Here is a 24,448-nt window from a genome sequence, read left to right on the forward strand (position 1 = left end):
CGAAGAGGACAAAGAGCCTCATCTTTTGGAGGATATTTTTATAATCTATATGCCTAAGGAGCAAGGCGTTGCATTAAAGAGCTAAAATCAAGAGATTGATAGAAGATATTTTTCATCATGCTGCTCCTTGAAAGAGACATTAACTTCTCAAGGTATCTCCACAATAGAGGTTTCTCATTAACTGCCTCCAAGGAAGGTATTGCCACCTCGACAAGGGTTTGAGTAATAATAATCTCTACCTTAGAAGCGGAGTCAAATGGTAACGACTTCCTCCTCAGAGTTATTAGTTAAACTAATCAGATTGCTAATTATTTTTAAATATTATTATAAATTTTTTTAAAAATAATTCTAGAATCTAAAAAGAATATATATAGGACCAGTATAATCTTATGTCTTCTATAATAGTATTAAAATTTAAAAACTTTTATTATGGTTTTGCTTATCATAACTAATAACACATTAATTAATTAATTCTTGAATAATAACTATGATTCAAATAGTGTCTTTCACTATTTTACATCTCCAACCTCATATTTTAGAATTTATTCTACCCACCAGATAGTTGGACTCATGATTAATTAATAATGTCTCAAATAGAAATAGTACCCAACCAGTTGGACTCATGATCAATTAATGATTGTCTCAAATAGTACGAGAAGAGTCGTACCTTGAAAATCCCTAACTTACACATAAATATCATCACAAATGGACATCCCATTATTTTCATATTAAAATAATTTTTTACTGTAGATATGTTATACTCATTATACTGATTAATTTGAATCTAAATCATAATATATTACTATAGATAATACATAAATAAGTAAGGCCAAATTAATTAATTAATTATTTTAATAAATAAAAGATATATTCTAAAGTTTATTATCTTTTCCTATTCTAAAATCTTTTCCCAGGTTTATCTCTATTTTTTAAAATAATAATTTTTTATTATAGAATAATCTATTTATTTTGTTGAATCCATTAATCACCAACTGGAGAAGCCAAATCAACTCTTATAATGCCATTAAGCCAATAATGAAAATAAAAATGCAATTATCAAAGTGAAAGTCCAAGATTGGAGGTATTAATTATCATTAATTTTAAAAAGAAAAAAAATATTTTATTGTTAGAAAGTGAAGTTTAATTTAATGTCTTATTTTAATTAATTGACTCTCTTCTTTAATATTTATTTTTGACAATCAAATATTAAAAATAGAGAGTGTTTTTTTAATTTTTTATTTAAGGAGGTGAAATCAGCTAAGGGTTACATTAGTGTTTGTACTTACACCATTTCTATCGCTCAAAATTAATACATTGGTGGGATCTTTGCTGGACTCTCAGCAGACAACTTGAAAAATAGAGAAGTTAATTGAGAATGGAAACTTTTTTTCCTAACTTTCTAGCAACCAAACACTCCTTAAGTCGGACCGGACCTGACTTGACTTATTGATAAATACTTTTTATAATATATGTATTTTATATATTTTTTGTTTGCGAAGCTTATTTATACATTGGGTTGGGCTCGGACCCAAAGTAATTAAAAGAGCATTGGGTCGGATCGGACTCGGTCCAATCCAAACGAATCGGGCTTGACATTTGGATCGGGTCGGGCTCGGACCCAAAGTAATTAAAGGAGCATTGGGTCGGATCGGACTCGGTCCAATCCAAACGAATCGGGCTTGACATTTGGATCGGCTGACCCGACCCGATATTTGCACCACGTACTGCATGCTCCAAAAGTCGTGCCTTATTCTCCCCTCTCTCTCACGATCTCTCGCCTAAACCCCTCCCTCCAATCCCATTCAGGATCTAATCCACAGTTCCAAAGTCCACTTTGGTCTCTCTCTACAATCCCGTCATCCACACTGACTTTCTACAGTTTTGCGGCTATGGAAGCAATCTCGAGTTCTCTCCTGCCTCCCAGGTTCGCCGAGATCGCTCCTTCTCGGCATTCCCCGATCTCTTCTGCCCTCCTCAAAGCTCCCAACTTTCTATGTGGGTTCTCAAGAACTCTGGAAAATTTCAACTTTTCGAGGCTCTCGACGTGCGAAACGAGCTCTCGGAGGAATTGGAGTAGGTTTGGAGCTCTTCCTGGTGACGACACCAGAAGCAGCGGTGGAGATGATGCGGTGCTGCGTAATGGGTCTGCTTCGGTTCCCGACTTTGATTTGCCTTTGCTTGAGGTATTCTTCTTGAAGGTTGAGAAATTTGATTATTTGGGTTGTTCTAGGTTAGCAATTTTGGTTGCGAATAAAAGATAATTTTATCATTGTCAGAAGGTCTAAGTTGAGATTCTTGATTCAAGAACTATATCCTCGAGAGGTGCTTATGTCGGTATCATGAGAAATTGGTATTCAATCTTGATTTGAACCATCTGTACTTTCTGTCTCTTGAATAGGTTTCCTGGATGGTGTCATAGAATTTCTTAAAGATAAATAAGGAAAATGCAGAACTTCCAACACTAACACATGATTCAAAATATCTAAGAATAGAAACGTAGTAGGATATTCTTGCTAAAGATGTTCTCCTGAATTTGAGAAAATTCCTAATGTCTTATAGTCAAGTCAAGCTTGTTATAGGCTCTGAAGAACATTGTCATCGCCGCATTGTTTTTGAAACTTCCAATTTAAGACAGCAGAGAATTTAAGAAAGTAGCATGTATTTAAGTGTTTGAATTCCACAATGTTTGTTGCAAAGAAAGTAAGATGTTTAATGAAATTGATTCTGGCCAACTCTTTGACTTCTATTTTGTAGTCTAACTTCCATTAAGTGAACTCTCCACTTAATTATCCAATGGGATGATTTATGGCCTTAGATAGTGCATTTTCTTTACCCTACTATTTTCATTTTGGTGAATGAGGTGGTAGTACATTACTAACTTATCAACCTCCTGCTTTGCTCCGCTCCCTTTCAATTGCGCTGGATAAGTTTGCAAAAGTTCTTTATCTTCCATCCTCAGTTGTGGACTATTTTGATCTTAGGTAGATATGCAATTTTATGCTCTTTCTGCAGGTTGCTAGTTATTTAGTTTCTTATTCCTTTTGTAGCATAGACTCCTTTCTCATTATCTGCTTTAAGAATAAGTTCACTAACTGACTGCCATAATTACATCAGTCAGTAATCTAATGTCTTTGTCTTTGAAATGACCCGATCTCCAGAGGGTAGGTTGGATTGGGTTGTAGGAATGGAGTCTGCACAGTTGGTGGAGAATATTCACCAAATATTCGTCTAAAGTTAAAAATTACAAAATCGGTTCGTTCTGTAACCTCCCGATCTATGTTTTTGATATTCACGCCCTTCGTAGATTTGGACTATATCTAGGTCTAATATTGGCGAAGTCCCAATGGTGGTGTTGGAGGTCGATGGAGATCATTTCAAGTTAGAGGGCTAAAGGTGGAGTTGTAGGTTAGTACTGGTGGTGAGGATGTGGTGGAAATGAATATAATAGATCTTGGGGGCAAAGAGAAAGGTTTAGAACATTGTAGGGGGATTGGTGGAGAGTAGTGAGGCCAGGCTAAGTGGTGGAGACGGCCAAGGGAGGGGCACAACGACTAGGGTTGATGATGCGAGGGGAAGCTAGGTCGAAGGTGGGAGAAGGGAGGATAATTCCAATTTTCTCAAAACATGGCTAATCCCGATTGCACTCCACAATATATATTGGAGGTTAACCGGTTGACTTAAACCATTTAATTAAATCAAGTTCATGACTAATCCAACATCTAAATCGGCTTAACATAAGCTAAAATAAAACTAAACCCAATGCGGAAATAAAAAACTAGCTAGATAAATGACTCAAGCTATGAGCCTAACATCCATGCCAATGTCTACGAGGTGGTCTTTCTGACTCAGATCATATTAATCCACCATGCTTTTGCTCACTTTGTCTTCAAAATGATGGGTGTAATAAATGCTCCTTAAATCTTGCCTGACTCGAGTGCAGGTGGATCGGGCGGCTCCATTGGTCTAACTTGAGTCCACTGATATCTCATGGGCTCTAGCTCAATCACTTTTGGATCCTTCAAGCCGACTTCCTTTAGCTTTGAGTCATAGATTGGGAAGAATCAAATAGTCTCCATTGGTCCGTTTGTGGCTTGAACCTCTTTCTTGGACTCGAGTTGATCATCTTTGGATCCTCCAGGCAAGCTTTTCTCAAATATGAAATGGGAGGAAAGACTAGACCCGAAATAGAGACCAAATCGATTGAATTGGGTCAATGTGATGTTGCGCCCAGCGTGGCCTCTGTTAGAGCTGTCGGTGATTGGGGCAATTCTAATGTATCTCTCTCTGTTCCAAGGGGCTTAGGTGATTCCATTATTTGCAATAAGGCATCGTGGATACTGATTTTAGGCAGCTCCACCACTAGATGCAAGGTGGCACCATCTTGTGTCAAACCTCATTAAGCCGCACGTGTCGTCCGTTCCACGAGTTAAACAATCTTGCCCTTTGGGTGGCTTGGTACCATTGAATGGCAGCTTCTTCAAGGTGGAAGGTTGCCAAAAGGATCTCTTGATCCTCTGTTGTCTCCTGATGTGAGAAGAATTGTTCAACGCAGTAGATCCAATTGAGTGGATCTCTGTCGTCAAATCGAAAAAATTAAAGCTGCACCGTTCGGCCTTGATTCTGATCTTCTCGTTGTTTCCCTTCTTAGTTCCATCTTAGCTTGTTGAGGGATAGTTGTGGCCTTTTGGGATGGCTGTAGAGGGGCTAGTTCATCAAACTTCGCTTCGCCCTAGTTCTTTCTCCTCGAGGTGAGGTGCCACTGGCGCCATAAGCCAAGTGGGCACGGGTGATGTGTTTGCTTCCCTATAGGTACTTTTCCATGTCATTTTCAAAGTCTAGATATTGGGACGGTGGAGTCGTCATATGGATTGGGGCAGCCATGGGTACACTATGGTTTTGGCCTGATCCGATGGTAGGTCTTGGGCTAGTGCCTATGAATAGTGGAGATCCAACCCTTGGATCTTCTCTCCTTGGGTCTACTCGAACGTAGTGAAGGATAGCCATGACCCTCTAGTATGGTGTCTAGGCTCTCGATCTTCATGGTAAGCTCATTGAGGTGCGAGCTTGTCAAAGTTTACCCACTTGAAGTCATCTACCGATGGCTCGAGTGGAGGCCGGTGTAGACCAGCGCCCATTTATTGATGCCTTGCTGCTGAAGTGGGCAACAATGGCTATCTTGGTGCTGGAATACACCTTGATGGTGGAGGGACCACTGTATGCACAGGGGCAGCAGTGCCCTCGTGAGGAAGCCGATTTGTTCTGACATTAGGTGAGGGTGTCACCCGCTCCATCCTCACCACCGCGAGGCTGCTGCGGATGTCCAACAACGCCTCTTGCATGATGGCAAACATGTTTGCTATGTCTCCCATGCTAGGTTGGGGCGTCGGTGCCAATGGAGGAATCGGCCGTGGTGGTGAGGATGGAGCGGGTGACACCCTCGCCTCCATGACTTATGTGGGATCCATGGCTTGGGAATTCTCTCCTTGGCTTCTTGCAGCCATGGTATCTAGTCACGGTCATTGTGACTGAGGAACAGTGGCTCTAATACCAATAATATGACCTGATCTCTGAAGGGTAGGTCGGATGGTGTTGTAGGAATGCATTCGGCGCAATCGGTGGAGAATATTTGTCTGAAGTTAGAAAATTACGAAACCATAGGGGTTTGTTTTGCAACCTGCTGATCTATGTTTTTGATATTCATGCTCTTCCCAGATTAAGACTGTATCTCGATCTAATATTGGCAAAGTTCCGATAGTGGTGTTGGAGGCGGGTGATGATTTTGGGTTAGAGGGCTAAATGTGGAGTTGTAGGTCAGTAATAGTGGTGAGGATGTGGTGGAGATGAATATAATTGATTTGGGATAGAGAGGAAGGTTTAGGACGTTATAGGGGTGGAGCACGGTGAGGCTAGGCTAAGTGGTGGAGACGGCGTTGGTGGCTTGTAGGTTGGTGGAGATGAAGGGTAGGGCGTGAGCACCTCCAGGGGGTGGCTAGATGTGGTAGGGTGACAAAGAAGAGGATGGAGGAGGTGGTCGGTGCCCAAAGAGGAGGGGAGGGCTGACATATGAGATGGATTGTTGGCAGCCAAGGGAGGGGCACAACGACTCGTTGATAATGTGAGAGAGACCTAAGTCGAAGATGGGAGAAGAGAGAAGAGAGACTAGGGAGGATAATTCCAATTTTCTCAAAATATGACTAATCCTAATTGCACTCTACAATCAAGGATGGCCGTGCCGGTCGGCACGCCCAGTGCCGACCGGCACTTGCCGTGCTTGGCATGGGGTGTGCTAGTGGCACACCCCCGTGCCGAGTAGTGCCGAGCCGTGCCGATCTGTGCCGGTCATGTGCCAATGTAGAGACATTTTTTTTAAATTTTTTTTTATTTCCATCAATCTTTATCAAATCAACTTTACTTATTTTCTTAGCAAACATGATATGACATGTAGAACCTATTTTTTAAAACTTTTTCTTATTTTAATCAATTAACTTTTGTCATTTGTCAATTTTGAAATAACAACTTATTTGTCAGTTTTTAAAATTGGAATGACAACTCATTTAGCAGACCTAGACAACCACAAAGCCGAATTTATTAGAGACAAGAAAGAAAAGGGACCATCTCAAGCTCAATATGATTACAGTCAGATTTGTGAAAGACTTGAGTTTATAGGTAGCAGAATATCATGAGAGGTGTGCCTACAGGATGATATGATTTCATCATCATTACCATCATATCAATCACACCCACCAGAGCCACACAACACCCTTATTATACTTCATATCCATAATCTGTATATATTTATGGTGTGCCTGTGCTTGTGCCGGCGTCGGTCGTTCCCGTGCATATTCAATATACATATTATATCATCGAAGAATTACAAAATTCTTATTTGTATGAAAATTATGTGAGACATTATAACGAGCAATATTATCAGTGGATAAGTTTTGAAGAATATCAACAGTATTTAACGCAACATTCCCATGTTATTCTTGTGCCAGCAAATGAACTCTTTCATCCTTCTTGTCATTCTACGTTCAACTAGATATTAGTTTTAATTATTGAATATTATCAATTATGTATTGAATGTTATTATGTGTTCAATTATATTATAGAGTATTCAATCATATTATCGAGTATTTAATCATTTATATTGATTTTAATGAATGTATTCAATCATATTATGTGTTAAATAATATTTATATTCAAATGTTATTTTATCTTTAACAAAATAGGTTATTTACAAAAATAATCTAAAGATAAAACCTAAACTGTAGCTTAGATGACCAGTATTTAAAAGAAGAGATAGTGGAGAGAGAGAGAATATTAACTGTAGTTGAGGTGATGTGTAATTAAGTATTGTCGAATTTAGGAGCAAAATAATAATTGTGAGTTATTAATTTTTTTTTAAAATTTGTATGGAATAAGATGAGAGAAAATAATGAATTATTATACTAGAATAAAGTAAGTTGTTTAATTACTACATTAGAATAAGGAGGCTTATTCTAGAATAAGTTTATTCCTATTCGACAAGTGAACGGAGGCTTTGAGTCTTTGACAATTACACATGTTCATTAAAAATGCTAAATGTTCATGAATGTTATATATTGATTTTGTACAAGCATGCATGTTTACATACCTAAATTTCTCTATGGAATAAAAAGGGGTTGTATCCATTTTGCTTGAGTTGGTATTCTCGTAAGAGAATTTCTATTTTTCTTTTCCTATTGGAGTTTAAACGGAATAGTGCATGCAAAATTTTCCTGCCCAATACCTTTTTCATTGGCAATTTTACTTTTTTTTTTGGGTAATTGTAACTGTTTTTTCTTGTTATAAATGACTAAATAGGAATTTATAGATCTTTTCTATGTGGAAGTTGGTACTTATATGCTATGTGGAAGTTGGTTCTGTACTACTGTTATCAGATGTGGTTATATCTCTAAGTTCCACATCCTTTCTCTTGAGAATTTCTACTAGCTCTAAGTTTCATATTAAAAACCTATGTCATGCTGGATTGACATATGAATGGGGTGAATTAAATATTTTGAGGGAATATAGAGGAGGGCTACAATGAGAATTATAATTAAAATCTATTCCATTGAGTCTTAATTAATGGATCATTAAAAGGGGTATTTGGCAACTATTTTTAGTGAAGCAATATCAGATGTGTGTAGCTTTTAGTGTTCTGAATGACTTCCTATAGTTGAAGAACTGATTGAGGTAAAAGAAAATTATGAAAATGAGAAAACTTCTGTTAGTTTGGTCCTTTTATTGGTTGAATAATTATTTTGCTCCTTTTTGTACTTCTAAGTTCTAGGATTGTAATTTATAATTTACACAAATCCTTTCTTCAACCTTTTGTTGAACAACTGGGAATGAGGACTGATAAGTATTGCTTCTCTTGTCGTAAGAGTGACTTGAGTAACAGTGAAAGCCATGAATTGGGTGTAACTGAAAAACCAGAAGCAGTTATACCCGTCACCGGCGGAAGTGGTACAAGTGGATCTAGGGCTGGATTGTTCAGAACACCCATTTCAGGTGGTGTGCAGAGTGCAACCTCTGCTCATGATTTACCTCCACCAGCTTTGGCTGTCCGCAATCTGATGGAGCAGGTACTTGCTACCCAATACTCTGGTCTGATGCCTCAGAGTACAATTTTTTTTTCTTCAAAATATGCTACTTTGTTGTTCCTTTTCTTAAGCCAGGCGCGGTTTGCTCACTTATGCACTGTCATGTCTCGAATGCACCATCGTCGAGCAGGGTACCCATTTGGTTCGCTAGTTGACTTTGCACCTGATTCAATGGGTCGTAAGTTGCCTTGGACTTATGCTGCACCTATATATTGTTCCATTAGTCTAATTGTTTGATAAACAAACACTTTGAGCAGATCCAATTTTTTCACTGTCACCATTGGCTATCCACACAAGAAATCTATTGGCAGATCCAAGATGCACACTTGTTGTACAGGTGTGACTCTTTCTGATGTTAATGATTATGCTCCAAGGACCAAATTTTCTAGGATACCTTTTCAGCATAAAGATTTTGTTGTTCATAGATACCTGGATGGAGTGGATTATCAAATGCACGTGTTACAATATTTGGTGATATTGTCCCACTACCAGCTGAGCAACAGGTTCTTATCAGACCATACTACTGATTTTACTTTTCTTTCTAGTTAGTTGTTTGGGGATCCTTTTTGAGTTTGTCTTTTGCCACTTAGAACTCAGAGAGGGAGAGAGAGAAAGCCCTATTCTTAGATATTTCATTCAATAGTCTGAGTATATCTAGCCATCTACATGTTTATTAATGCTAGTAATTTGATATTTGGACACTTCTACTCACCATTGATGAATAATCCCTATAGTGCTAGTAGGCTTTGTCTAATGATTGTTCTTCAGGCATATAAAAGATTTCTTAGTGTTTGATTTACCTCTCTCTTCTCATTCATTTATATTATTTTTAAAATATTTTCTGGTTATGTATCTAATGCGCCTCTCTGTCCAATTTATACATATTGAGCTAAAAGTCTTGTGAAATTTATGTTACCATATCCTCCCGTGTAGTTTGTCTTGTGGTACCAATGTACCAGGTCCAGCTTTGGAAGCTACATGGTAATAGGCAATTAAGCATGTGAACTGTCATGCACTCATGCTCACATAAACCACAACAACAACAACCAAGCCTTTATTCATGACTATTTGGGGTTTACTAAGTTATAATGTTTACACAAGGAGGATTTAAAGTGTACCAGTTTTTAAAGCATCATGTTATGGGAGAGGAATTTTGTTCTGATTCTAATTAGGGTAAAGAATATATAGTCACACGATGTTCCTCAAACAAAATATAAGAACATTATCCCCCAAAAAATAGTCTCTTTCACATAGGGTTTGCTAGCAAAATACTTAAGGAGTTAGGTGACTTGTTGAAGAATCAACTATCTCTCCTGTCGTGCTGAGTGGCACCATAATCCACAATCCAATTATTGTGGCACCATAATCTGCAAAGTTGACTAATCAGACTGAGATGTAGACATAGCTGACTCGCGACGTTGCAAATGAAGGCTAAGGCTTGACTTTGCTGAGCTAAAATTTGTTCAATCTATTGAGGACGATCAAAAGGAGCAGCCATGGAAGTTGTACTAGTGGCCATCATGGTGGAAGCATTTGTAGGTCTGCTGCACTTTGATGAGGATGATCTTTGGCCTTGTGGTTCTTGCACTTCTCCTATTACAACTCCTAACCAAGGTTTCGAAAATCGGTATCGGGATCGGGATCGGGATCGAAATCGGCTGTCCGTAAAAATGATACTTATTGACCGTATCGGCCGCCCGTAGATCGGACTATTTTAATTAAATAAAATTCTAAATATTATTTAAAAATGTTGAGAAATTTCTAAAAATTTAGAAAAAATTATAAGAAAATAAGAAATAATAATTACTCACATATAAAGCCTAAAAAGTAAAAATCTCACTTCCTCCTCCTCTTCTTTCCTAGCCCTCTAACTGTTAGTCTGAAGTATCCATTCTCTCACACTCTCTCTGATAAGGCTACGGAACGATTCCTTTAAGATCTGAATTTATTACCGGAAGCAGTCCGCGCAATCGAGGAAAAATATTCACCAAATATTCTTTCGTAGTTAAAAAATTACAAAACCAAGTGGAATCGATCCGTAACTCCCTGAACTACGTTTTTTGTATTTACGCCCTTCACAGATTTGAACTACAACTGGGACGAAAACACGATATATTACGGATGATGGTGATGGTGACGAGTGGAGTGGATGTTAGGGTTATAGATGGTAATGGAGGTGAAGGTGGATGATTGATGTTGTTTAAGTGATAAAGACAAAAGGGAAGAAGTGGTCGAGATCCCAAAGAAGAGAGGAGGACTCAACAGACGAGGGAGATTAGAAGTTAGGAGAGACCTTGCCAACGGTAGAGGTGGAAGGTTGGTGAAAAGAGAGGAGGGAGATTAGGGTAGAGAGAAGATAGGAGGTAAGAAATTAATAATCCAATAGCATAATGATTTTGGCTGCCATCCACACCTTTATAGAGGCTAGCCAAAATACAATTATTAACCTTAATTCTAGAAGATTCCCGCCGATCGCGTTCGAACGCGCCCGACCGCGTGAATGCACATTTTGCATTCTTTGTTTTTGTGAACCTGATACAGGGGTTCGCAAGGGCGTTCGAATGCGCCTTCGCGTTCGAAACGCTGTAACAACCCAAACTTAAAAAAAATAAAATTCTTTGCATAGGCACGACATGGCCGGCCACAATGTGGCTGGCCTCGTGCCTATGCAATGGGGCAGCGTGGAGGGGGGGGGCCCTCGCGTCGCCGTAGCCAACCGGCTTCGGCCAGCTGGCCGCGGCGGGCCCCAGCGCCGCCGCAGCCACCGCCAAACCCCCCACCGCCTCTCTCTCTATCTTTATCTTTTTCTTCTCCTTCCACTCTCTCTTTCAGTCCTTCTCTCTCTGTCCTCCTTCCCTCAAACTCTCTCTTGCCGAGGCCGGCCTATTTCTACTAGTCAACACGGGAGAATTGTGAGTGAGAATGAGAAGAATCAACATAACAATAGTAGCAAGAACCTTATTTCTACTAGTCAACACGGGCGATGATAGAGGAGCATAGCTAGAGTGACTAGTATGTAGACATGTCTCCATAGTAATTAGCTCGGCTATATAGATACTAACATAGTTGTCGACGCTCTTGGAAAGCCTTATAGGTTGTAGGAAGTACTAACAAACTGCAAAGGAATTTAGGTTCTAAACATGTTGAGTACTATAGCTAGATAATGTAGGAAGCTATATAAATCTGGAAACTATGGAAACGTTACAAGATTTGCATGGTCAAGAACCATGTTAGAAAAGGAGGTATTCCAACACTATTTGCCCTGAATATTTAGAAAAGGTGTATTCCTATATAATCTAAAACCATGATCAATGGGTTTTGCGTATGATAAATTCAACTTTTGCTTGGGTAGAAGTATTAAATAATAAGTTATATCAAGAGATCTAGGGTAGCTAATCTATGAGATCAATCCCATGCATCTTAACAAATGTGTGGGAGACACTATCTCACATGGAAAAGGTAAGATTTTCTCTAGCAAGCTATGAAGTGAGATCTAATCCTTCATAGAGTGCTTGGCCCTTAAGATGAGCTATCACGAGAATTAAGTGTCTAGGAGCAGTTTGATCAATGCATGCCATGCTATATATAAGGAAGTTCAGATTTACTCTTATAACGCCCTCGCCCGGCACGAGCATGTGCACGTCCACGCGCCCACACGACACGCATGGTGTACACAACGGAACGGGCGGGGCCCGTCATGCACAGATACACCTATATTCAACATAATCCATCTCAGAGATGAATCATACTATTAACTAAATAAGCCTGTTAACATATGAATGTATAAGTCCACAACAATCATACTAGACAGCTACATAATCTAATAGGACCCACATAAGCCACGATAAACCATCAACATACAACTAAAATCACTAATATATGAGTACACTATAATCTAACCTGTATTATACAAATCACCGTCTATACAATGAAGTGCAAATACTAAATAATGGTACAATTCAATATTTGGTTAAACTATCTTTTATACCATCTCACGTCTATAGCTCACTTCAGTTTTGCTCTAAAATATCTCAGGATATCTCAAGTCACTATCACGTACCATAATATCTGAAGATTAGAAAAAAATAAAGCGAGAGACATAAGCAAAAGGCTCAGTAAATAAACCTTACCCTGAATCAGTGATGCCAAACAGAGAGTAAATCATGTACTAGATAATATGAATCATAAAGAGTATCATGTCATAAATGAGTATAGGAATGTTCCTCTATAATACATAAATGAAAGGTAGATAACATGTCATAACTAATAAAAATATATAATCCTCGATAATGAATAAACAAATCTCTATGTCCTACTATCATCATAACTCTCTCAGATATGACACATGATGCATGTCGACCATGACCATGCTATAATATCAAATGCAACCATATATGATGTATATCTGATACGATTCGGACTTCACCGATGTTGTCTCGAGCATGGATTCACTTTAGGAGTGTTTTTGTTTCTTGTTTTAATGTTTAATTCCTAAGTAAATAAGTTTTTTGTAAGTCGCGTTCGAACGCGGGTGGAGTGCATTCGAACGCGGTTGTGAACGCGATTGTGAACGCCTGCATCACGTCCAAAGAGTGTGAATTGTGCGTTCGAACGCAGCGTTCGAACGCGCTGTGAACGCTTGTATCGCATTCGCAAGTCCAGAGAAGTGGGAAACAGGTGCGTTCGGTCGCGCGTTCAAACACCTGCATCGCGTTCGCAAATCCAGAGAAGAGCGAACTAGGTGCGTTCGAACGCGAGCGGGCGCGTTTGAACGCGGTCGGCGATAGTGTACTGTTTAGAGTTAATTTTGAATTGTTTGGTTAGCCTCTAAAGGATGTGGATAGCAACTATAGAGTCATTATTGAAGAATTGAGTTTTGCCTTGCCTCATTTGTCTTCTTCGCTCTCGTTCTCTCGATCCCCGGCGACGCCGCTTCTAACCTCCCTCGATCGGCCAATCACCCTAGTCCCTTAGGGGTGGTCCTCTCCTCCCCTTTCTTCCAATCTATCCAACACTTGCCCTAACCCTTCCATCAACCATAACCCTTCCACTACCACTTTTCACCGGTGCCACCCCATTAACGTTGATCCACCCCCAACCACTATCATCTAGGATCTCATGCCTCCATCCACGGATTTTGGTCAGACCTCCCCCGACGTTCGTCCACTAATCGGACGATACCTCGAGATCCCCACATCCGATTTGCTTGAAACTTAATTTGTTGGAAAGCTCTTTTCTGGGATTACAACATATCAAAATTTCATGTCAATCTGACGGCGGCATCTTTCAGGATCTATTTACAAAGTTCCGTACCAGATCCAGTCCAGATCTGAGAATTGGGAAAGATCGAACCTTAGTCTAAAGGGGAGATCGTATCAATATCGACCACTCGATAATTAGGTAATCAGATGATAATGAAATTCATATGCATTTCTCAACATCTCAATCATCAATATAATATTTATATGTCATCATACTAGACCACTGTGCACAATCAATACCCGATACCCGATCTCAACATCTTGCTCATAGGCTCAAAGCATACCTTGCCATACGCTACAGGTATTCAATCGTAATCATACCTTGCCATACACTAAGGGTATATCAAAATCCATCTAGATCGGGTACCCCACCAGTTAATGGAAATCACATTAGGGTAATTCGCCACACACATGCCCTAGCGAACGGAAGGTGTCTGATTGTCTGTGCGCATAAACTCAACTGACTTTGGACGTGGGCCACGAGATATCGCATATCAGCAACTATAATCATTAATCCAGACACGCTTAACCCTGGCGCCTACTCGGGTACCTACATACTTTTTCTATTAACTTTCTATCAGTGAGATTTATGCATTTTCTTCTATATGATAGATCACGTGCATATATTTAGTATTATAACAAGTCATGCATATCAGGAATTTAGGTGGTAAGGAAGTTAAGAGGAAAATAATGCAATAGAATTTCTAATCATATATCTAACATATGTATGTCCTTGCTAGTCTATCACATGTGTACTCATACTAAAGATCATCTCGACATAAAATCATAATAGTATAATCATCTCTAATCATCTCTATATGTCATTAGCATACTCATATCCTAGATCAGCATAATCAAATGCATGATAAAATATGCTCAACTAAAATTATCTCTAAATAAGGTCATATAATCATGCTAGAGGCAAAATTATGTATATACATAATTATATAATATATCCTAATTTGAGAAAGGCATCTAGGAGATAAAACTACTCACAGTTTGGTCAGAAGACCTAATACACATATCCCTCACGTCCATAAATCAATCGTCACACATCATTAGCAAGGTCTACGGGATCTCAAATAAGAGGGGAGGGGGGATCTAAAAATGTTTAAGTAATATAAAGTTAGTTATTTATCCAATTAGGATATGTTTGTGTAACATATGATAATTTATTATGTTTAGAATTTTTTCTTTTATTTTTAATTAAATGATTTGATTTAATTACACTTATCTAATAACCATGTTACTAAATATATCTAATCTTAAAAAAGTCAAAGTAAAAATCTAATTTAGATTAACTAAATAAAATAAGTGATTTAGATAGGTGTCTTGTTGTCAGAGAAGAAGTTAGATCCACGAGAGGAAGAAGTAGAGGAAAAGAAGAAGAAGAATAGAAAGGAAGGGAGGGAGGCTCACCTCAGCGGTGGTGGTGGCAGCAGCAGTGGCGGCAGGCCGACATCCGTAAGAGAAGGAGAGAAAGAGAAAGTTTGAGAGGAGGTGATTGAGAGAGAGAGAGAGCTATAGGGAGAGAGAGGCGGTGAGGAGAGTGCGGCGGCAGTGACAGGAGAGAAAGAAAAAAGGTCGATCAAGAGAGAGAGAGAGAGAGAGAGAGAGAGAGAGGAGGGTAAGGGAGAGTGGGAGAGAGAGAGTTTAGAGAGAGAGGGCTATGGAGAGAGAGAGTGGTGCGGCAGCAGGGCCCACTGCGCCTCGGCTGGCTCGACCCAGTTGGCTAGGCCGGCGGCTGGGGGCGCGTGGTGCCCACAACGCTAGCCTCGTTTGCATGGCACGCTCATGCCATGCAACCAATAAGTTTTTCTTTCTTTTTTTCTTTTTCTCTCTTATATATTATTATTATTATTATTTATAATTTTTTTTAGATCTAGGTTATTACAACTCCTATAATAAGAGTTGAACTTTCTTTCCAAGATATCATAATAGTTTGCCTCAGACTTAAGTATAATGTTCCTTCCACTGAAAGGTAAGGAAGCTCTTGATGATTCTAGCAACAAAGAATCTAACTTAGGGTAAAGGCATAATGGCAAGTTCCTGCAGGACTGTAACAGATAGATAATAGTTTATTTGCAGAAGAAATATAGGTTCCAGCAGTTGAAAGAACTAATTCGGGATTGGGCGTTCGAATGCAAGTTCCCAAGAGCAAAAAATTAAATAGGTGTTCTAACAGTCCTACAGGCGTTCAAACGCATTTACCCAAGAGCCAGAAAATTAAATAGGCATTCGAGCGCCCTCAAGGCCGTACGAACACTTGACAACGAGGAACTCTAGTTTAGGTGTTTTAATTAAGTATTTTTACTTATGTTAGGCAACAAGATTCGAGCATATTCGATCCTATTGTCAAGTCTAGTTAAGTCAGGGAGTTACCTATAAATAGATGTGGTGTGCACCTGGATAATTATCTTGGATTATTGAAGTTAATTTGTAAGATCGTCTCCTTCTTCCTTGTTCGACTGCCTCCAAGCTTTGGAACCCTAGCTACCAGCCCACCATTGCTACCTTCCTTTTCGTATGGCCACACCCTCTTGACATTAAGGAACGACCCTACTTCTTTTCTATCCTTTTCCTACGGATTACCTCGACTTCCACTATTATTATCTCTACCACCATACCACAACCCTAGGCTGATCACCACCATGCCTCTTCGGCCTCCCCTTTCCGCGATCCACTCTGGTAGATTCGTTTTCTATCTCGAATCTATCTCAGTCATAGTAGTACTTTACCATCCAACTGTTGGATCTCTAATTTATTCTTAACTTTTGGAGATTTGCGATAATCCTAACTTTCTCTACATGAATCAGAATCTACTTTCGTTTTCGGATTTTAACTCGCAGTGATCATGGGGTTAGGAAGGTGATCGTTACAAGGACATTGAAACCAATGCAGTCATGATTTCTTAGATTTTCATAGAGGAGAAAAGGTGAGAGAAGCTAAGGTTGGCAGCGAAACAGACTTTTTGTCTTTGGCTGTATCTCAGTCATGGTATCATTTTCTGTTCCATCCTCGACTTTTGTCTTACTTTGTGGTGTTTTTGCTAACCATTTCATTGCTTAGGGCTTGACTTTTCTCTTTTCCTCTCTATTCATATTAGTTTGGTGTCCATGATGTGATGATGGGATTATGTCCAGTTTTTGCAATGACTCTATCCTCTTTCTGCCCTTCTACTAAAGTCATTTCTTTTACTTTGTCATGCTCTTTCACTTTCTTTTGCTGAGACTCATCTGCTGATAGATACTTTCTCTTTTTCTCAATCAAGTAGCCTCTCTAAGAATAGTGTACTATAGAACGGAGTTGGTTTACATGTTTCTAGTAGATCTTGACAATATAATTTCATTTGTTGATTTGACATTCAGAGGAAAAGAAAATATATAATTGCAGAATTTTAATGTTACTTCTTATGAAGTTTGCATCATATGTATAGAGTTCATTGTCATTATGATGGCATGTCTTATCTACTGATTTTTCATATAAGATCGGAGTTTGCTTTAGTATTCTCTGAATCAACGATAGTCATGCCACAGGCACAGACCATGCCAACTATCAACCGGCACGGCATGTGCCGTAAGAAAAAGAGAGAAAAATGTAAGGGATACTCACTTTCGCCTTTGCAATTGCTATCGCTTGCCGCTCGCCGTTGCTTCGTCGGATGCCCTAGCCTGAGAGAGAGAGAGAGAGAGAGAGAGAGAGAGAGAGAGAGAGAGAGAGAGAGGGGTTAAAAACTTAAGTTGTGGATCCAAATCCGACGAAGCTACGGCGAGCAGCGATTGGCGACAGGTAGCTTAATGACGAGGTTGATGGTGAGCGGCGAAGCTATTAGGAGGGTCATGCCACGTGCCGGTACGCCGCCAGCACGGCCATCCATCCTCTGAATGATATATGACTAAAAACTATGAATCCTTAGGTATGCTATGATACCAATAAAAAAATCTTATAATAAATTACCTAGACTAAGTAAAACATAAAGCATGAAAAGATAATTGTAGACACCGGGATTTTTACGAAGAAAATTCCCAGACCAGGCAAAAAACTACGGATCGAAACCAATTACTAAGACATGTAATGATTACAAAAAGTTTACAGATCACCCATCGATCTTCACAATTTAATTAGTAATAATCTTGCTCGCTAGACCCTGCGATACACTGCTTCCCATGATAGTTCTAAATCTCAGTAATCCTCGAGGTTGATCATTCTATTGTAGTAACCTTCGAGACGTTCTTCTAGATCTGGTGTAGATGCTTTGAATTGAGAGCGATTTATCACGTTAAGTCTAAATCCGAGAGATGATCTCCACTAGCCGTCAAAAGAAGATTCAAGAGATAGGCTAGACGGCTTCCCTAGGGTTAGATTAAAAACCTTTTATATATCTATTAGAGATAAGGTAGAACATTTCTTCAAAAATTCTCCATGAATTTTCTTAGAGATAAAGTAGAATATTTCTTCAAAGATTCTCTTAGTGATAAGATAAATAACTCTTGACAATAAGGGTAAATAGATCTCCAAAAAGATCTCATGAACTAGCAGATTTTGTGAAAATTTGCGATCTTGTTCGAACGCAAGGATTCCCATTAAAACAGCTTGATCGGAATATTGAGAACAGTCTTTGTAACTTCGGACGACTTCCAAACCGCGTTCGAACGCCCAAAAATGCTCTTTTGTAAATTCGAATGACTTCTAATATGCGTTTGAATGGCAAAGTGGACAGATATTTTTTCATATTATTCCAACCATCATAACACTATTTGAGCACTTTAATATTCTTCATCAAACATCTCATAATTTATGTTTATATTCATACATAAAATTTAGACATATTACATAAATAAAATTTTGTTTTAAAACACAATTTCAGGAATGGGCTCGTCAGCAGTACATATTGAAACACCAACAATGGGCATCCCAGAAATGGGGAAACTTTTACTATTATAGGATGCAGAACATAAGGTTTGCTGCTTAGTCTTTTCTTCCATAGCATACTATTGTTTCAGTTCAACAAGCTTACATTACTGCTCCCCCAGAAAGTGAGGGGCCATCTATACACTGATGTTTGCAAATTTCATGTCATGATTGTAAAACAGATTCAGTAAAATGAGCATAAAAGATCTACTTAAACTTGACAACTTAGTTATTTGAGTTGACAAAACTTATGTTTACTTTTCTCATCATTTGGATGTTTCTTGTTGTGACACGAAACTTTGACAATCTCTCTCTATTTCTTAAATATACCACTTTTTGTTTTTGTATCTTTGGTCTAAACTTATAGGGAGGCAAGAAGATTAGGAAGAGAAAAAAGTTCCCTTGACGGTTAGGGGTATTAAAACAAATGAGGGTGTTGGTTCTTGCCTCAGCATATTTGTGTTAGAGAAGAGAACAGTGTTTTATTTGAGAACAAATAATTTCCTTTCTTTTGGACTATCCATCTTATTGAGGAAACTTCAATCAGTTTTCGAAATTGTTAGTTAGATGGCGACTATTTCCAAATAGCCTAAATGGTTTCTTGGCAGTTCCTCTCTTATCAAAGTTATCTATTGAGAATGTAACACAAATTCATAGTTGGTCGAGACAAGATCAATCATAGTTGGTTAAGACAAGATCAATCATAGTTGTTCGAGACAAGATCAATCATAGTTGGTTGAGACAAGATCAATGGCGGTATAACTTTTCTTTATTTCTTAAGACTCTTTTACCTGCATCAACCTTGGTCAACCTCTTTAGAGTTCTAAAGATAGGTCTTATACTACGTGTCATTAAAGCTTTTTCGACTATTTTACCTATATCATCCATGGATCTCAGTTTCGGTTGATCTCGATCCTAACCGGAAACCAATTTGGTTATTGGTTTGAGATTGGCTAGTATTGTTCGAAGCTAGTTGAAATAGGTTTTTTTTTAAAGATTTAAGACAGATTTAAATAGATCCAACTTGCAAAACATTAGTAATTGATGTCTCTAGTTGCCTTCTTTTTAGGATTTCAGGTTTTATTTTTTATCTCTCACATAAATTCTCCTCCCACCCTTTACATTTCACCGAGCTCATCAGCGGCTAATTCGACGAGTCCTCTAGTTGCTTCACACTTCGGTGAACTTGGGTAAGTGCTTTTTTTCTTTTGTTTTCTTTTTCCATCTCTCTTTTCTCTCTCTTTTTTACCCACTCCTTAACTCTCCTTTCTCACTATTGTAGAGAAAAAATGAAGAGAGATAAAGATCTCTCTTCATTTCACTTTTGCAATGATAATTTACGAGCATAGAAATTTACTGACCCAGCTCGAAATTTATCGTGGTTTTGAATGAATACTTTTTTTAGTTTTTAAGCTTTATATGTGAGCAATTTTATTTCCTTATTTTTCTATCAATTTTTTCTAAATATTTTAAAAAATTCCTATATTTTTATATAATATTTAGAATTTTATGTAATAAAAACTAGTCCGATCTAATTCGGGTAATCGATACGATCGTTCTTTCAGGCGCCGATCTCGATTCAAATCCTGAATTTCAAAGCCTTGGTATTATCAACCTTTGCTAACATCATATTAGTTGACGTAAAGGTTCTAAAAGTTAAAACCAGGATTTTGGTCGTTCGGGAAAAAAAATATGGATCATTAATATTAACTATAGATTGTTTCAGTATTAGAGTAATTTTTAATTACATAAAATTCTAAAAAAATATTTAAATTCTAGGAAACTATTAAAAATTAAAAATAATAGAAAATTAGGATAATAAAATAACTCCATGTGAAGTCAATGGAATTTTTCATCCTTCTGAAAGAAGTTTGAAAATTAAAAATAGAAAATAATTTTTGTCTTTCTCCAAAGAGTTCAATTTCTCTAGTCTATTCTCCCTGTTTCTACTCTTTGCCCCTTCTCTTTGTCAAGTATAGCCTGCACTCTCTTGGATCTCCTCGCTTGGAAAACCAATATGGATCGACAATATTAATTGTATCAACAACATATTGGTCGTTTCAGTATTAGACTAATTTTTAATTACATAAAATTCTAAAAAATATTTAAAATTTCGAAAAAAATTAATAATAATAGAAAAGTAGGACAATAAATTAGCTCCATGTGAAGTCAGTAGAATTTCCCATCTTTCTAAAAAGCAAGTCTGAAAATTGAAAATAGAAAATATTTTGTCTTTCTCTAGAGAGTTCAACTCTCTAGTCTATTCTCCTTATTTCTACTCTCTGCTCCTTTTCTTTATCGAGTATAGCTAGCACTCTCTTGGCTCTCCTCTCTCACTATCTCTTTCTTCTCTTTCACTCTCTCCCACTCCTCTCTTATTGCAGACTCTCTCTCTCTCTCTCTCTCTCTCTCTCTCTCTCTCTCTCTCTCTCTCTCCATGTTGCTGCTGCAGCAGATGATAATAGAGAGACAGAGAGAGGGATAGAGAGAAAGAGAGCGAGGGAGAGAACGAGAAATGGAGAGTGAGAGAGGGAGGGCATATTGCTGGATGTTGAGGTCACCAGATCTACCGATTACTATCGTGGGGAAAATGAGTAGAAGAAAGAGGTTAAAAGAAGGGGAAAGAGGAGATGTCGGTCCTAGTCGAATAAGTTTGGATCTGGTCTAAAATAAACTGAGTCCAAACCATTAACCCAAAGGGTCATTTCGGCCGGTCCCACCAATCCGCACCTGATTTCAACCAATTTCAGCTGATCCTCAATTGTAACTAGTCTTTTGACTCAAATCAGCATTGCATCAGAAACCATTCCCGATCTAGATCGAGATCAGCCAAAATTAGGAACCTTGGTTGGGACAACTCTAAAGAAGTTGGTTGCTAGAATTTTTTCTTTAATACTGATATCATATTTCCTTGTCTGGAAATAATGGAAGCTTACTATATTCTCATTACTGGTCACCATTTTCCCAATAATCTGTAAAGCTTGTAGACAAGAACAATAATCCTTAGACTTCAGATATTTAACTTCATCGCAGCTTTGGTCAAATAATCCCAGAAAATCTTCTTGCTCTAAGAAAAAGGATAAAGAAGTGTTGATGGCTATAGATCATGTGTTTTTAGGTTTTCAATTTATTTGTGTAATATTAATTGAAGAGAGTAAACGGACTTGAGAAAATTCTTGTGGGACAACTAAAGTAGAAGCTACTATGTTTTGATAATCTTAAAAGTTCAACTGTATCTAGTGGTTTGTTGAAAATGTCGGTAGCTCTGGACTTCCAGCACAGGAAGAAGAGGGAGGTAGTAAAATCTAAAGGATTTAACCTGGAAACATCGCATCATCCACACCTCTCTATTATCTATTATCTGTTCTTGCCGTCTTTATCATATCCTTCTGTCATCTTGTCGTGACGATCTTTATATTTTCCACTGATACTTGTCTGAGTTGGAGGTTGCATATGTTGTCCTGATCATTAACTGAACTCAATGATTGCTAGTGACATATATTTCATTGGAGGGTTTGGAACTGTTGCATGGGTTGATGTAAAGGAATACGAAGCCCTTCAACCTGACAAGATTGCTGCTGATGGTGGTGAACAAAATCTCAAGGTAATCTACTGAATGCCCTATTTCCTGCCTCAATGTTTTAAGTGCCTGCTATTTCTGTGCTATCTGATGGATCTTTGTGCTTTCGTATAGGAACTCAACACAATCTTCTCAAAGCCACTTAAAGAACACTTATCTACAGAAGTGGAGATAGATGATGCAGCTCTCATATCAATAGATAGCAAAGGCACTGATATACGTGTGCGGCAGGGTGCACAGGTATAAGATGCATAATGCCATCTACTAACCTCAAGATTCTCTGTGCAATCCCTTCTATAATCTATATGTAATGGTGCGAAATGGACATTAGATAGTAATTCGTGCTAGAGATGTGCAGAGTTACTAGATAGTAAGTGCGGGTTAAGTATATAGTAATTCTGAATTGTGGTATTGATGTGTGAAACTAAATCTAATTAAGCCAATCCTATACCAAACATTCCTCTAAGAAGATTTATGGAAGAAGAATGACACCGTGTGAGTGGGTATGAAGGTAGAAGAAGACATTGTGTGACTGCATAGGGATTAACATTTAGGACTTAGGGTGTAGGGAACCAACCCTTATACCAAACATTCCACCAAGTGAGGACTTGAGCGCCACTTGGCATGAAGGAAGAAGAAGAGAACATGTGGGTGATATTAGGTTCTGTGAGGATGTGAATGCTTAGGCTATAAAGTTCCAAGTACTTGAACAAAAGGGAAGAAAAAAGATTTCGGCTTCCTTTCTCGGGGAACTAGGTGAGAAGGATCATGCAACTCCACAGAAGGCTTCTATAATAAAGAGAAAAGATAGTTGGAAGAGAAGAATAGAATAGATCCATCATTTATCCACGAGATCTGCTGTTGCAAGTATCCCAACATCCCTCTTCGTGTAAAAATGAACTGCGAGACAGCCAATCTATCCGTCCTGATGATTCCTCTCCGGATGCTTTCTCTCCCTCTCTATACCTCTATCGAAAACTGTAGGACAATCATAATTACAGTCTATCACTATTTCTTTTTGAATCAGCGACAGTGGAAAGGGAAGGACTTTTTTGGTCTGGAAAAATATGCATTTGGTTTTTCTTTGGCTTCAAAAGTCTAAGCTCTTGTCTAAAATGCATTCAATATTAATATACAGTTTTTTCTGCAAGGACCTTGAGAAATGGATGTTTTATTAGAACCCCCATAGATCTTTTCACCTTTGTTTTCAATTCCTTGTACCCACTAGTTTCTTTTATATTCCTATTTAGGGTCATAGCTACCCTATAGATATGATGCATGTGTAAAGTATTGAATAACCGATCTTTCTCTAGGTCTACGAGTTTTGCCTTAACCTTCCGATTCTCGAGTTGATGGTGCCAAAAGCTTGCGTATGATAACAATAATTTGTGTGCTATTCTGTTTACTTGGCCCTCTCCTTTCACACGGCATATTGCTCCATTTCTGTGATATCTTATTTGATCATCGCAAATGTGGAAAGAAAAAGAATCGATAGGAAAATAGGATTTTGTGCTTACTAATTTACATGCTCTCTGTAGTTTCTCTAATTAAACTATCTTTTCTCTGACTCGCAATGCTTGTTATGCAGTTCAACATCCAAAGGTTGTCATTTGAAGTGGATCACGGTGTTGAAACTCTGGAGGAAGCCAAGAAAGCACTTCAGGACATAATAAACAGGAGTTGCAGATCAAGATCACACGAGAGAAGCTGAATAAGCTTTTGGGTTATTCTGAAGTCCTATCATTCATATTTTCTCTTGATGCATCCGGTGGATCCATTTTTTTGTCCTAGCTTCATGCTTTGGTTTTTTTTTTTTTTTTTTCAGTTCTTTCTTCTTTCAATTTTCTTGGCCAGTGCTTGAGATCATAAATATTGTAGAAGCTTTAGATATATTGTAAAAGCAAATAAGGGTTTGTTCAGGCTATTTTTTGAGTTTTTAACCAAACTAGCCTTGAACCAAATTTAATTTATCAAAACGGATTTAGGGCACCGTAGTCCTATTAAAAACGCTAAAATTTTTAAGATTTTAAAGAAAACGCTCATCAGATAAGCATTTTAGCCTTTAAAAAAGA

At 38.2% G+C, this 24,448-nt stretch overlaps 1 protein-coding gene across 2 annotated transcripts; it reads left to right on the plus strand.

Annotated features, from left to right (window-relative positions):
* The first annotated feature begins 1,767 nt into the window (after positions 1-1,767).
* On the plus strand, positions 1,768-24,300 carry LOC140800396 (uncharacterized). Of its 2 annotated transcripts, none has more exons than XM_073155162.1 (9): positions 1,768-2,183; positions 8,406-8,606; positions 8,700-8,802; positions 8,882-8,961; positions 9,050-9,127; positions 18,753-18,844; positions 22,289-22,400; positions 22,491-22,616; positions 23,965-24,300. In XM_073155162.1, exons 1-9 carry the CDS (start codon positions 1,890-1,892, stop codon positions 24,085-24,087), a joined length of 1,209 nt encoding a protein of 402 aa, XP_073011263.1. In that variant the 5' UTR covers positions 1,768-1,889; the 3' UTR covers positions 24,088-24,300. The 2 variants fall into 2 exon arrangements, with proteins under 2 accessions (XP_073011263.1, XP_073011262.1); XM_073155161.1 differs by having other exon boundaries at positions 1,770-2,183; positions 8,700-8,799.
* Positions 24,301-24,448: the final 148 nt, after the last annotated feature.

This window comes from Typha latifolia, chromosome 13 (genome assembly GCF_019914945.1).
Source record: "Typha latifolia isolate L0001 chromosome 13, TyphaL0001v2, whole genome shotgun sequence".
NCBI lineage: Eukaryota > Viridiplantae > Streptophyta > Magnoliopsida > Poales > Typhaceae > Typha > Typha latifolia.